The sequence below is a fragment of the Oncorhynchus clarkii genome, chromosome 18, assembly GCF_045791955.1.
Source record: "Oncorhynchus clarkii lewisi isolate Uvic-CL-2024 chromosome 18, UVic_Ocla_1.0, whole genome shotgun sequence".
NCBI lineage: Eukaryota > Metazoa > Chordata > Actinopteri > Salmoniformes > Salmonidae > Oncorhynchus > Oncorhynchus clarkii.
Genome location: NC_092164.1, coordinates 14,535,067 through 14,550,066, shown reverse-complemented (window position 1 = coordinate 14,550,066; position 15,000 = coordinate 14,535,067). Strand labels below are relative to the sequence as shown.

General features: G+C 45.6%; 1 protein-coding gene across 2 annotated transcripts in view; it reads left to right on the top strand.

Moving 5' to 3' along the window:
- Positions 1-4,547: 4,547 nt before the first annotated feature.
- The window catches only part of LOC139373045 (runt-related transcription factor 1-like), a 47,308-nt gene continuing 36,855 nt past the window's right edge, over positions 4,548-15,000 (top strand). Inside the window, exon 1 of one of the 2 annotated variants that reach the window (XM_071113069.1) lies at positions 4,548-4,751. In XM_071113069.1, the coding sequence (XP_070969170.1) occupies positions 4,694-4,751 (58 nt within the window). In that variant the 5' untranslated portion in view covers positions 4,548-4,693. The remainder of the gene's footprint in view (positions 4,752-15,000) is intronic. The other variant, XM_071113065.1, reaches the window with a different exon arrangement.

The window sequence follows — 15,000 nt, the reverse complement described above, 5'->3', positions numbered from 1 at the left end:
AGAGAGAGAGAGGTTGGAGTGGAGTATAGGGGGCGAGATACAGACAAAGAGAGAGAGAGGTTGGAGTGGAGTATAGGGGGAGAGATAGAGACAAAGAGAGAGAGAGAAGGAGAGAGAGAGGTTGGAGTGGAGTATAGGGGGAGAGATACAGACAAAGAGAGAGAGAGGTTGGAGTGGAGTATAGGAGGAGAGATACAGACAAAGAGAGAGAGAGGATGGAGTGGAGTATAGGGGGAGAGATACAGACAAAGAGAGAGAGAGGTTGGAGTGGAGTATAGGGGGTGAGATACAGACAAAGAGAGAGAGAGGTTGGAGTGGAGTATAGGGGGAGAGATACAGACAAAGAGAGAGAGAGACGGTGGGAGGGCACCTACTAGGTTTCCAGTGTGAGTGGGTGGGTGAGTCAGTAACCAGTCCCTCTCAGACAGACAAGACAGCACACTTTGAGAATTCCCCTCCTCTCTCTTTTTCTCTCTCGTTCCCTCTGTCTGACCTTGTCCTTCTCCTCCTGTCCTATATCTCCTCTGTCTCCTTCCCCTCCTTTCCTCTTTTTTTCTATCCTCCTCTCTTTCCTCCCTCTCTCTGTTCAGTGTTCTGTGGGAGGGGAAGGCAGGGAGGTGCTGCAGCAGACCTAACCCAGCTGGGAGGGGCCGGGCCTGGGAGTCATGCTCAGGAAAGTCCCCTGCTTTCCCACCTCCATGAGCTCCACAGGCTGGGCCTCTTTACTATGGTATACCTGCTGAGCTGAGAGATTTACTCTCAAGATGATTGTTTCTGTAAGTATAGCCTCATTTACTACTGCAGTACGTAGCTGCCTTAGACTCACAATCTCTGCTGTTTTAATGGTTCCCATAGTTATATAGGTATGCAGTGGTCCCACAGTATTGTATATCCTACTATCTTATATCCTACTTTTAAAGAGTCTCCTCCACACTTTTGTCCCAGGCCCAGGGGGTGGAAGCTGTGTCGTGGGAGCGCCATGGGCGGTTGTGTGTGTATGGAGAGGTCTCACTGACAGCTGTGTCTATCAGAAACATCCACCTCTTCTCCAAATCTCTCTCTCTCCGTCTGATTACTTCTCCTTCTGCCTTATTCTCTCTCTTTATAGTCACTACATCTCTTCCACTTCTCTCCGTCTCTCATCCCCCTCTTTGGCTGACATAAGACCCCACCCCATCTGACCCCTGACCCCTGACCCAGTCTGACCTCCAGATGACCCAGGAAGCAACAGCTGGAGGTTGTGTTGTGTCTGTAGGGGGTCAAAGGTCATGATAATCCTGCTGTGTTCCCTCAGCGCGTCTCAGAGTCTTCCGTTTGAGCTCGGGCTACATTGAGACGAAGACGGATCAGATATTTCAGGAAGTATACTGTATCTGTGCATGTGTGTATATTAAACTTAAGACAGAGAGGGTGGGGACGCAGCTGTCTCGGCCAACTGATGACATCGACACCCGCTCACCCTTCCCTCCCTCTCACCCCTGAAACCCAGATGGCTGAATGGCTGTGAGGGGCGTGTCTAAGGTGAGATTGGAGTCATGGTGGTACAGGTGTGGGGGGTGGGGGTGATTTGGTCCCGCCCCCTAAACAATGCAATTTCAGCCTTTATTAGAGCAGGTGTACGCTGACCTGTACACGCTCACACACTCACATCCCAGCCCTACTATTAACCCCAACACACACACACTCACATCGCAGCCCTACAATTAAAATCAACAGACAAACACATATACACACACGTGTTCAGATCCAACTAGCTCTCACAGTCTCACGTCAGAATTAGACGTTCAACCATGTTTCTCAAACTTCAAAGTTGTTGCAAACCTCACATTTCTAAGTGTTAAAAGGTTAGGCTTAGGCACTAACTCCTAATGGTTAAGGTAAGGGTTAAGGTTTTGGATAGGCTTAAAACAAAAATATAAAAAAACAATTCAAACTTGCAACCTTTGGAATCAGAGGCAGATGCTTACGTCCCCGTCCACAACACCCAAGCAAATCTGAAACCTACTTGAAGATAACAGCACTCACTGTTGCCCCTAGTGGCCGGTTTCCATGTCATCTCCCGACGTCCTCAGTTAAGGATGGACGTCGAATACTGACTTTTATCACAGGTGACCTGGCTGGGTAAATCACCCTCAACAGAACAAGGTTGAGGCTTGACGAAACTGTGGCCATAGAAGTCGATAGAACTTTTCTAGTTTAGTGGTAGGTAGTTTAGTTAACCCGCAGAGCAGTTTTATGTTACCTTTACTTGACTGAATGGTGGCTTACAGGAGTATGAAACTGTCAGAAAGCACAGGCTACATCAGGTGACAGTTGAATACTCTTCACATCCAGGAAACAGTGTTGCACTCGTTTGTGGCCACATCCTCCCTCTCTTTCTCTCTGTCTTCCCCATCCTTTTCTTTCACTCTCACTCTCTACTTCCCTGCTATCTAGCTCTTTCACTTGCTCCCTCTCTTTTTCCCCTCTCTCTCTTCCTCTCTTTTTCCCCTCTCTATTCCTCTCTTTTCCCCCTCTCTCTTCCTCTCTTTTTCCCCTCTCTCTTCCTCTCCCTTTCCCCTCTCTCTTCCTCTCTTTTTCCCCTCTCTATTCCTCTCTTTTCCCCCTCTCTCTTCCTCTCTTTTTCCCCTCTCTCTTCCTCTCCTTTTCCCCTCTCTCTTCCTCTCTTTTCCCCCTCTCTCTTCTTCTCTTTTCCCCTCTCTCTCTTCCTCTCTTTTCCCCTCTCTCTCTTCCTCTCTTTTCCCCTCTCTCTCTTCCTCTCTTTTCCCCTCTCTCTTCCTCTCTTTTCCCCTCTCTCTCTTCCTCTCTTTCCCCCTCTCTCTCTTCCTCTCTTTTCCCCTCTCTCTCTTCCTCTCTTTCCCCGTCTTTCTCTTCCTCTCTTTTCCCCTCTCTCTCTTCCTCTCTTTTCCCCTCTCTCTCTTCCTCTCTTTTCCCCTCTCTCTCTTCCTCTCTTTTCCCCTCTCTCTCTTCCTCTCTTTTTCCCTCTCTCTCTTCCTCTCTTTTGCTCTCCCGCTCTTTCTTTATTTTCCTGTCACAACATGAGGAAATGGGACAGTGATATGAAAAGATGGCATGTAAATTGTGCGAGGCTTCAGGTGCCCAAGCCGTCACACAAACAAACAGACACACTCTCCTCCTGGAGAGAGATTTGCATTGGTAGGCTTTGTGTGGGTGACTCACCTTTCTCTCTTTCTAAATACACACATGCTCACCCTTTCTCTCTCTCTCTCTCTCTCTCTCTCTCTCTCTCTCTCTCTCTCTCTCTCTTTGCAAAAACCACAGACAAACACTGGCACATACACTCTCTCCCTCTCTCTCTTTAACCTCTCTCTCTCGATCTCTCTCTCTCTCTCTCTCTCTCTGTCTCTCTCTAAACTGTAGCCACAGCCACTTCCCCAGTGCTAACAGTTGGTCAGGCAGAGGGCAGGTGGGGTGGCTGAGTAAAGCCACAATACCAGATTAAACGAAAACAAAACAACGCCACAAAAAGAGAGTCGCTCACTCTGAGGATCACGTGACAGTCCTCGCCCAATGGGCTTGAGCCCTGGCTCTTTTTTCCTCGAGGGGAACAGTTGAAGCCGTCGCTGGGGTTTGGAGAGACCGACCGTGGTCCAACCACTCGACCACAAACCAGAGCTGTGACCAGACAGGAGACGGCTCCAATCACCGCCGGAGAGAGGTGAGAGGAGGGAGAGAGAAAGAGCTAGAAACACATAAAGAAAGACAGTGAAAGAGAGAGAAGAGTAAGGAGGATAAGTGAGAAAGAAAAAGAGAGAAGGGAGAGTAAGGTGTGTGTGTGTGTGTGAGAGAGAGAGAGAGAGAGAGAGAGAGAGAGAGAGAGTGAGAGAGAGAGAGAGAGAGAGGGAGAGATTGGCTAGGTTGGATTACAGCGTGTGACTCTGCTAGAGGTTAGTGATCCTCTGAAACCACAGGGAGAGACTACCTCACCACCTCTCATCCCAGGATCAGGCCACCTCTGGAGGGTAAGAGCCCTTAAACCGCAGCCTCCTCCACTCAGCGGACACCAGCCCTGGTCCTAGAGAACTACAGAGTGTATGTAATGCTTCTGTTCCAGTTCAGCACTAACACATCTGATTCAGCTGATCAACTAATCATCAAGACCTTGGATGGTTGAATCAGCTGTGTTATTGCTGGACTGGAACAAATGTAGCTCTCTCTCAAGGAGTTGGTGCATACCACCACCATAACTCCTCAGGGATCCAGGGCTTTGGGGTCCCTGAGCTCTGTTCTTTACCCAGGAGGAGAGCACCTTCCCTGCATCGCCAACCTGGGGTGACCTGGGGGTCAGGAATGGGGAGTGTTTTGTGTTTTTGAGTTTGCTGTGCATTCATAGGGCAGTTTTCATCTCTACATAACAGTTACACAGTTCCATCAAGATGTTGTCTGTATTGATGTTGTCTGTATTGATGTTGATCTGTATTGATGTTGATCTGTATTGATGTTTTCTGTATTGATGTTGATCTGTGGATGAGAGAACTTTAACTGACTCTCTCTGACCCTGTGGCCTGTGTGTGTTTGCATGTCAGGAATCAGTTTTGAAACCCCCCCCCCACATCCAAATAAAGAAGAGGAAGGAGGAACGGACGAGAACATCGGAGCACTGGACATAGCAGAGAACCGTGTGTTCCAGAAGTGAGGTAGCGTTGCTAGGACTTTTACCGGGAGCGTTGCCATGGCATCAAACAGCATCTTTGAATCCATGTCATCCTACCAGCCATGCTTCATCAGGGGTGAGTGCAGACGTACAGTAGATGTGTGTATGGGTATTGTAGTTCTGGTTGCTATTTATTTTATTTTTTTAAGCCCCTCCCTTTTTTCTCCTCAATTTCGTGGTATCCAATTGGTAGTTACAGTCTTGTCTCATCGCTGCAACTCCCGTACGGACTCGGGAGAGGCGAAGGTCGAGAGCCATGCGTCTTCCGAAACACAACCCAACCAACCCGCACTGCTTCTTGACACAATGCATATCCAACCCGGAAGCCAGCCGCACCAATGTGTCAGAGGAAACACCGTACGCCTGGCGACCTGGTCAGCGTACACTGCGCCCGGCCCGCCACAGGAGTTGCTAGTGCGCGATGAGACAAGGACATCCCTGCCGGCCAAACCCTCCCTACTGGTTGCTATTTTACTGTAGTTTTTACATCTTGTGGCTGAATCTGAAAACCACAGATCTGAGGGCTAGTATGTTGTTTTATCTGGTGAGCCTATGAGCTGTAATACAACACACCCCTCAGACTATTGGAACGTCTCTACCACACAGCACTCTCTACTGTTGCAGCTGATCTCTGGGTAAGCTTGATGGGCACCAACTCTTTACCACAAAGAACCACATGAACCACTCCTGTACCGTGAACTATATTTGAGATGTGCGGTTTATGGTGTCGACTGTGTGTATCAGGGTTGGGGGGCTTTGTAATTGTGTTGAGTCAAAAAATATTGAGTAGTGAGGAGAAGAGATAGGAGGGGAAGGGAGAGGGAGGAGAGAGGAGGGAGGAGAGAAGATGCATTCCTTTCTGCTGTGTAAGTCAACACTCACCATCTCCAGACACTGCAGCTGTCCCACGTAGTGTGTGTGTGTGTGTGTGTGTGTGTGTGTGTGTGTGTGTGTGTGTGTGTGTGTGTGTGTGTGTGTGTGTGTGTGTGTGTGTGTGTGTGTGTGTGTGGGTGTGCGCGCATGCGATTGAGTGCGCATGTTCAGCTTTTTTGGCAAAAACTGATTTTAGAAACTTGCAGTTTTGCACTTTTTTCCATTATCCTCATTCCTGTTTGGAGCTCACCTCACCTCGGCTCACTTATGTTTTCTCGTCAGAGCAGTTAGTGAACGAGAGCATATGTCATATATCTACCTCCTCTACAGAAATGAGAAACAGTAGGGACAGTGGGTGACAAAGGACGAGGTGAGAGAAAAGGAGGTGACAAGCTCTTGCCTTATGGCCCAAAACATCTCTGTTAGCTGAGGAAAAGTTAGCTCTGACATCAACATGGCGTCAAGGCAGGTAACTGAGTGAGCAGCCACTTTGTTGTAGTCTATTTCTGAGAAAGAGCTCGAGATGGGATCCTGAGTTTCCTGCCGCCTTTGTGTGTGTGTGTGTGTGTGTGTGTGTGTGTGTGTGTGTGTGTGTGTGTGTGTGTGTGTGTGTGTGTGTGTGTGCTAAGCTTCTCTGTGTAGAAGTTGTCAGTTAGCACAGGAAGTGTATCTGCAGGACCCAATGCATGTTCACACACAGGAATATGCCTAAGACGATGAAGAATCCAGTGGTAGCCTCCCGGGTGGCGCAGTGGTTAAGGGCGCTGTACTGCAGCGCCAGTTGTGCCATCAGAGTCCCTGGGTTCGCGCCCAGGCTCTGTCGTAACCGGCCGCGACTGGGAGGTCCGTGGGGCGACGCACAATTGGCCTAGCGTCGTCCGGGTTAGGGAGGGATTGGTCGGTAGGGATCTCCTTGTCTCATCGCGCACCAGCGACTCCTGTGGCGGGCCGGGCGCAGTGCGCGCTAGCCAAGATTGCCAGGTGCACGGTGTTTCCTCCGACACATTGGTGCGGCTGGCTTCCGGGTTGGATGCGCGCTGTGTTAAGAAGCAGTGCGGCTTGGTTGGGTTGTGTATCGGAGGAGGCATGACATTCAACCTTCGTCTCTCCCGAGCCCGTACGGGAGTTGTAGCAATGAGACAAGATAGTAGCTACTACAACAATTGGATACCACAAAAATTGGGGAGAAAAAGGGGTAAAATTCAACAACAAAAAAGAATCCAGTGGTTCCCACCAGTGTGTTGTGGTATTTGTTTTTATTTGTGTGCGTCTTTCTCTGTCTTTCTGTGTGTGTGTGTGTGTGTGTGTGTGTGTGTGTGTGTGTGTGTGTGTGTGTGTGTGTGTGTGTATATACCCACATGAAAATACTACCGGTTATGGAAAATGTGCTCTTTCAGTATTTCTCCAGTAGGTTTCCTGAAGGAGAAAACTTCCACTTCTGTGTCAAAGATAATAAAACAAAAACACCATAGTAAACACTACATTACACTACAAACTGCATAAACACTACATTAATAGTATGTACTACAGTTTTCTTTTAATACAGTATTTAAACTATAGTTAACTGTAAATACTACAGTATACTACAGTAAAAACTACGGTAAAGTCCGCAAAAACACTACAGTGAATTCTATAGTATTTGTTTGTGTGTGTGTGTGTGTGTGTGTGTGTGTGTGTGTGTGTGTGTGTGTGTGTGTGTGTGTGTGTGTGTGTGTGTGTGTGTGTGTGTGTGTGTGTAATCACTGTGGGGTCAGTTAGACTTCAGTCAGGGTCTAATCTCTCTCTTGTCTCAGTCTCACACCATCAAGGTTTTGTCCTGAAAGATAAAACGTGTTCTATGGAGACAGACAGATAAACTCTCCTGACTTCACTAAAAGTCACAACTTTCGTTTCCTACTCCGTTCCCTACTCACACAAACACCAAAACCTGGTACTGGATGTTCTTAACATCGCTCCTCATTTCAGCCTGACCTTTGACCTTCCTCTCTCTCTCTCCTCCTCTTCTCCTCTCCATTCATTCTCACACCATAACTCAACTTGTTTTTCAGTTTTTATGTCACCCAACTTGGGACTAAATTGACGTTCTGCCTACTTCCACTTGCCTCGCCTCCTCTCCATCCATTCCGTCTCTCCGTCCTCCCTCCTTTCCCACTTGTTCATGCACCATATTTCTCTATGTGGTCTGGATCAAACTCTTAGTTTTGAAGGTTGTTTTGCTGCTTTTCTGTCACCCAACGAAGGGCGATTTACGCCTCGCAACCCCTTGACCCTGGCTTCTCTCTGGGTCTCTCGGCCCGCGACCTGCCTGCCAGGCCCTGATACACACACACACTCACTCATACTCTCTCACACACCTCGGCGCGGGGTCTGTCCAGGCTTGATTGTGGTTATCAGGGGCCTCCAGGACCAGCAGGAGGAAACAGAGCGAGAGGAGAACTGGGGTCTGCTACATACTGATTCACGTATACAGGGGATGCTCTCACACACACCCACACACACACGCACACGCACACAGTGCAGCACAGTACATTTCATGCTCTGTCTCAAGAGCATAGTGACACACCCAAGAATACACACACACCCATACATCTCTCTGTTATGGCAGGTGTGTGTATAGGGGCACATGGAGAGAGGGGTGGCAGAGAGGATATGGGTGATGGAGAGAGGCAGGCCAGATATGCTGGGTTCTAAGAGAGATGTGTTTGAGGGGGAGGCGAGGGATGTAGGGGGGTGGATGGGATTGAACCTTGTCCCTTGAAAAGGGCAAACAGAGCCCCCCTTCCTTCTCGTGCTTATTTACTCATTATGTGTTTTAGCATGCGTGTGTGAAATCGTAGGTGTGAGGCCATGTACTTTGCATGTCTGTGTTTGTGTGTCTCTATTGAGTGTCCTGTCCCTGTGGCCCCCAATGGGTCTCTGTGTTTGTGTGTCTCTATTGAGTGTCCTGTCCCTGTGGCCCCCAATGGGTCTCTGTGTTTGTGTGTCTCTATTGAGTGTCCTGTCCCTGTGGCCCCAAATGGGTCTCTGTGTTTGTGTGTCTCTATTGAGTGTCCTGTCCCTGTGGCCCCCAATGAGTCTCTGTGTTTGTGTGTCTCTATTGAGTGTCCTGTCCCTGTGGCCCCCAATGGGTCTCTGTGTTTGTGTCTCTCTATTGAGTGTCCTGTCCCTTTGGCCCCCAATGGGTCTCTGTGTTTCTAGTAGAGTACCTCTACAAAACTGGTCCCTGTACAGCCCTGCTGGGTTACCACTTCCCCAGGCCTAGAGACCCAGCCATGGCTCTATGTGTTTGGCCAGACCGACCGAGGCAGAGCCCTCTGTTTTTCAATTTTAAAAATCTGCCTGTGGAGTCATGGAAATGGAACCAAATACCCACCAATCAGGAATCGCTACACTTGTATTGATTCCGATAGTTATGCAAACAGCTGCAGTAAAGGTATTGATAGAATGGTTCTCCACAGAGTCCGCCTGAGTCTTACAGTATCTATGGTCTTGGGACTGTGGCTGGAGGCAGGGTTATTGAGCAGTTCTGGACAAACAGACAGACAGAGAGACAGACCGTCCACTATCGAGCGTCAGTGTCCAGGCCAAGGTATTGACCACTGCCTCTCTCGCTGGACAAGGGTACATTAAGACACCGGAGCAGAGATGAACGTGGTGCCCTTACCTCTGCTGTGCTGTCTGATGGAAGAGACTTAGGGACAGGCACCTGGTCGGATTGGCCTGTGTGTGTGTGTGTGTGTGTGTGTGTGTGTGTGTGTGTGTGTGTGTGTGTGTGTGTGTGTGTGTGTGTGTGTGTGTGTGTGTGTGTGTGTGTGTGTGTGTGTGCAGAGATGAACATGGAGCCATTACTAGTAGAAGCTATCCGATAGACACTGTCCTGTAGTAGACAGAAGAAAGGAAGAAATAGAGGGATTGAGTCCAGTGGTGGACAAAGTTCCCAACTGTCATAGTTGAGTAAAAGTAAAGATACCTTAAATGACTCAAGTAAAAGTGAGTCACCCAGTAAAATTCTCCTTGAGTAAAAGTCTGAAAGTATTTAGTTTAAAATATAATTAAGTATCAAAAGTCAAAGTAAAACTATGTCAAATGCCTTATATTAAGCAAACCAGAAGGCACAATTGTATATTTGTATTTTTATTGACGGATAGCCAGGGGCCATGGGCCAGGGGCCAGGGGCCAGGGTCACACTTCAACACTCAGACATCATTTACAAACAAAGCATTTGTGTTTAGTGAGTCCGCCAGATCAGAGGCAGTAGAGATGACCAGGGATGTTCGGTTGATAAGTGTGTGAATTGGACCATTTTCCTGTCAAAATGTAACGAGTACTTTTGGGTGTCAGGGAAAATGTATGGAGTAAACAGTATATATATATTTAGGAATGTAGTGAAGGAAAAGTAAAACATTTGTCAAAAATATAAATAGTAAAGTACAGATACCCCCCAAAACTACTTAAGTAGTACTTTAAAGTATTTTTACTTAAGTACTTTACACAGAAGAATTGAGTCTATGTGAAACAGAAGGATGGGGTCTATATGAAACAGAAGACTTGAGTCTATATGAAACAGAGGGATTGAGTCTATATGAAACAGAGGGATTGAGTCTATATAAAACAGAATGTGTGAGTCTATATGAAACAGAGGGATTGAGTCTATATGAAACAGAGGGATTGAGTCTATATGAAACAGAGGGATTGAGTCTATGCGAAACTGAGGGATTGAGTCTATATAAAACAGAGGCATTGAGTCTATATGAAACAGAGGGATTGAGTCTATATAAAACAGAATGTGTGAGTCTATATGAAACAGAGGGATTGAGTCTATATAAAACAGAGGGATTGAGTCTATGTGAAACTGAGGGATTGAGTCAATATGAAACAGAGGGTTTGAGTCTATATAAAACAGAATGTGTGAGTCTATATGAAACAGAAGGATTGAGTCTATGTGAAACAGAGGGATTTAGTTTATGTGAAACTGAGGGATTGAGTCTATATGAAACAGAATGTGTGAGTCTATATAAAACAGAGGCATTGAGTCTATATGAAACAGAATGTGTGAGTCTATATGAAACAGAGGGATTGAGTCTATATGAAACAGAGGGATTGAGTCTATGTAAAACAGAATGTGTGAGTCTATATGAAACAGGGGGATTGAGTCTATATGAAACAGAGGGATTGAGTCTATATAAAACAGAATGTGTGAGTCTATATGAAACAGAGGGATTGAGTCTATATGAAACATAGGGATTGAGTCTATATGAAACAGAGGGATTGAGTCTATATGAAACAGAGGGATTGAGTCTATATAAAACAGAGGGATTGAGTCTATATAAAACAGAATGTGTGAGTCTATATGAAACAGAGGGATTGAGTCTATATAAAACAGAATGTGTGAGTCTATATGAAACAGAGGGATTGAGTCTATATGAAACAGAGGGATTGAGTCTATATAAAACAGAATGTGTGGGTCTATATGAAACAGAGGGATTGAGTCTATATAAAACAGAGGGTTTGAGTCTATATGAAACAGAGGGATTGAGTCTATATGAAACAGAGGGTGTGAGTCTATATGAAACAGGGGGATTGAGTCTATATAAAACAGAGGGATTGAGTCTATATAAAACAGAGGGATTGAGTCTATATAAAACAGAATGTGTGAGTCTATATGAAACAGAGGGATTGAGTCTATATAAAACACAAATGTGTGAGTCTATATGAAACAGAGGGATTGAGTCTATATAAAACAGAATATGTGAGTCTATATGAAACAGAGGGATTGAGTCTATATAAAACAGAATGTGTGAGTCTATATGAAACAGAGGGATTGAGTCTATATAAAACACAAATGTGTGAGTCTATATGAAACAGAGGGATTGAGTCTATATAAAACAGAATGTGTGAGTCTATATGAAACAGAGGGATTGAGTCTATATGAAACAGAGGGATTGAGTCTTGTGAAACAGAATGTGTGAGTCTATATAAAACAGGTATGAGTCTATATGAAACAGAGGGATTGAGTCTATATAAAACAGAATGTGTGAGTCTATATGAAACAGAGGGATTGTGTCTATGTGAAACAGAGGGATTGAGTCTATATGAAACAGAGGGGTTCAGTATATAAAACAGAGGGGTTCAGTCTATATAAAACAGGTATGAGTCTATATAAAACAGAGGGGTTGAGTCTATATAAAACAGGTATGAGTCTATATAAAACAGAAGGGTTGAGTCTATATAAAACAGAGGGGTTCAGTCTATATGAAACAGAAGGGTTCAGTCTATATAAAACAGGTATGAGTCTATATAAAACAGAAGGGTTGAGTCTATATAAAACAGGTATGAGTCTATATAAAACAGAGGGATTGAGTCTATATAAAACAGAGGGGTTCAGTCTATATAAAACAGAGAGGTTCAGTCTATATAAAACAGGTATGAGTCTATATAAAACAGAGGGGTTCAGTCTATATAAAACAGGTATGAGTCTATATAAAACAGAGGGGTTGAATCTATATGAAACAGAGGGGTTCAGTCTATATAAAACAGAGGGGTTCAGTCTATATAAAACAGGTATGAGTCTATATGAAACAGATGGATTTAATCTATATAAAACAGGTATGAGTCTATATGAAACAGAGGGGTTCAGTCTATATAAAACAGAGGGGTTGAGTCTATATGAAACAGAGAGGTTCAGTCTATATAAAACAGGTATGAGTCTATATGAAACAGAGGGGTTCAGTCTATATAAAACAGGTATGAGTCTATATGAAACAGAGGAATTTAATCTATATAAAACAGGTATGAGTCTATATGAAACAGAGGGGTTCAGTCTATATAAAACAGAGGGGTTGAGTCTATATAAAACAGGTATGAGTCTATATGAAACAGAGGAATTGAGTCTATATAAAACAGAGCACTTCTTACTGATGCCTTTGTAATAGAAAGCCAAGCAAAGGCGACAGTGGCAAGGATAAACTCTCTGCAGTTATTGCTGTTGAAAATAGTTAGGAGGTTGGTGCAAGTGTGGTGGGGGGGGGTTGGGGGATTGTGTGTGTGTGTGTGTGTGTGTGTGTGTGTGTGTGTGTGTGTGTGTGTGTGTGTGTGTGTGTGTGTGTGTGTGTGTGTGTGTGTGTGTGTGTGTGGAGTGGGCGGGGGGTTGTTTCCGTAACATTGTGAAACCACAGAGTGTGTTTGGTGGGGCTGATAAGTAAAGATGCAGTCAGACTTTACCCTCCTCCTCTCTCCCCCCTCCTCCTCTATATCTCTCTCCTCCTCTCTATCTCCCTCCTCCTCTCCCTCCTCCTCTCTCTTCCTGTTGCCAGACATTATGGTGTGAGGGGTGAAAAATAACGGTATCCGTCAGTCTGTCTGTACACTCACATTAACTCTCTCTGTTTTTCTCTCTCTCTCTCTCTCTCACACACACTGTGAGAGAGAGAGAAATGTTTGATTGTTTGATTGTTTGAGAAATGTTTGATTGTTTACTATTCCGTGCGCACACACACACACACACACACACACACACACACACACACACACACACACACACACACACACACACACACACACACACACACACACACACACACACACACACACACACACACGCACACTAAGGGCTTTATTCAATGCGTATCACGGAAGTTCTGCGTTACAGCGTGATAGAAATTTAAAGGAAATGTTCCAGCATTAGCAGCGACAGCATTCATGGTAAACGCTGCATATGGTAAATTCCCTTCACATTTCTATTGGGCAGTCTGTAAGGCTTCAGCGATCCAGATTGAATAGAACCCTAACACTCTGTGGTGCTGTGGTAGTAAATGTCACGTTCTGACCTAGTTATTTTATTATGTCTTTGTTTTAGTATGGTCAGGGCGTGAGTTGGGTGGGTTGTCTATGTTCCTTTTTCTATGTTTTGGGATTTCTGTGTTTGGCCTGGTATGGTTCTCAATTAGAGGCAGCTGTTTATCGTTGTCCCTGATTGAGAACCATATTTAGGTAGCCTGGTTTCACTTTAGAGTTGTGGTTGATTATTTTCCGTGTTAGTGTTTGTTACCACACGGGATCGTTTCGTTTGTTTTACTTTGTTATTTTGTATTTTTGTAGTGTTCAGTTTGTCTTATTAAAATTGACACATACCATGCTGCAAATTGGTCCGACCTCTCTTACTCCTCATCAGAGGAAGACGACGAACGTTACAGTAAAGCTGTGGGTAATAGAGCCCTAACACTCTTTGGTAGTAAAGCTGTGGGTAATAGAGCCCTAACACTCTGTGGTAGTAAAGCTGTGGGTAATAGAGCCCTAACACTCTGTGGTAGTAAAGCTGTGGGTAATAGAGCCCTAACACTCTGTGGTAGTAAAGCTGTGGGTAATAGAGCCCTAACACTCTGTGGTAGTAAAGCTGTGGGTAATAGAGCCCTAACACTCTGTGGCACTGTGGTAGTAAAGCTGTGGGTAATAGAGCCCTAACACTCGGTGGTGCTGTGGTAGTAAAGCTGTGGGTAATAGAGCCCTAACACTCTGTGGTGCTGTGGTAGTAAAGCTGTAGGTAATAGAGTCCTAACACTCTGTGGTGCTGTGGTATAAAAGCTCTGGCTAATAGCGCCCTAACACTCTGTGGTGCCGTGGTAGTAAAGCTGTGGGTAATAGAGCCCTAACACTCTGTGGTAGTAAAGCTGTGGGTAATAGAGCCCTAACACTCTGTGGTGCTGTGGTAGTAAAGCTGTGGGTAATAGAGCCCTAACACTCTGTGGCACTGTGGTAGTAAAGCTGTAGGTAATAGAGTCCTAACACTCTGTGGTGCTGTGGTAGTAAAGCTGTGGGTAATAGAGCCCTAACCCTCTGTGGTGCTGTGGTAGTAAAGCTGTGGGTAATAGAGCCCTAACACTCTGTGGTGCTGTGGTAGTAAAGCTGTAGGTAATAGAGCCCTAACACTCTGTGGTGCTGTGGTAGTAAAGCTGTGGGTAATAGAGCCCTAACACTCTGTGGTAGTAAAGCTGTGGGTAATAGAGTCCTAACACTCTGTGGTGCTGTGGTAGTAAAGCTGTAGGTAATAGAGCCCTAACCCTCTGTGGTACTGTGGTAGTAAAGCTGTGGGTAATAGAGCCCTAACACTCTGTGGCACTGTGGTAGTAAAGCTGTAGGTAATAGAGTCCTAACACTCTGTGGTGCTGTGGTAGTAAAGCTGTGGGTAATAGAGCCCTAACCCTCTGTGGTGCTGTGGTAGTAAAGCTGTGGGTAATAGAGCCCTAACCCTCTGTGGTGCTGTGGTAGTAAAGCTGTGGGTAATAGAGCCCTAACACTCTGTGGTGCTGTGGTAGTAAAGCTGTAGGTAATAGAGCCCTAACCCTCTGTGGTGCTGTGGTAGTAAAGCTGTGGGTAATAGAGCCCTAACACTCTGTGGTGCTGTGGTAGTAAAGCTGTAGGTAATAGAGCCCTAACACTCTGTGGTGCTGTGGTAG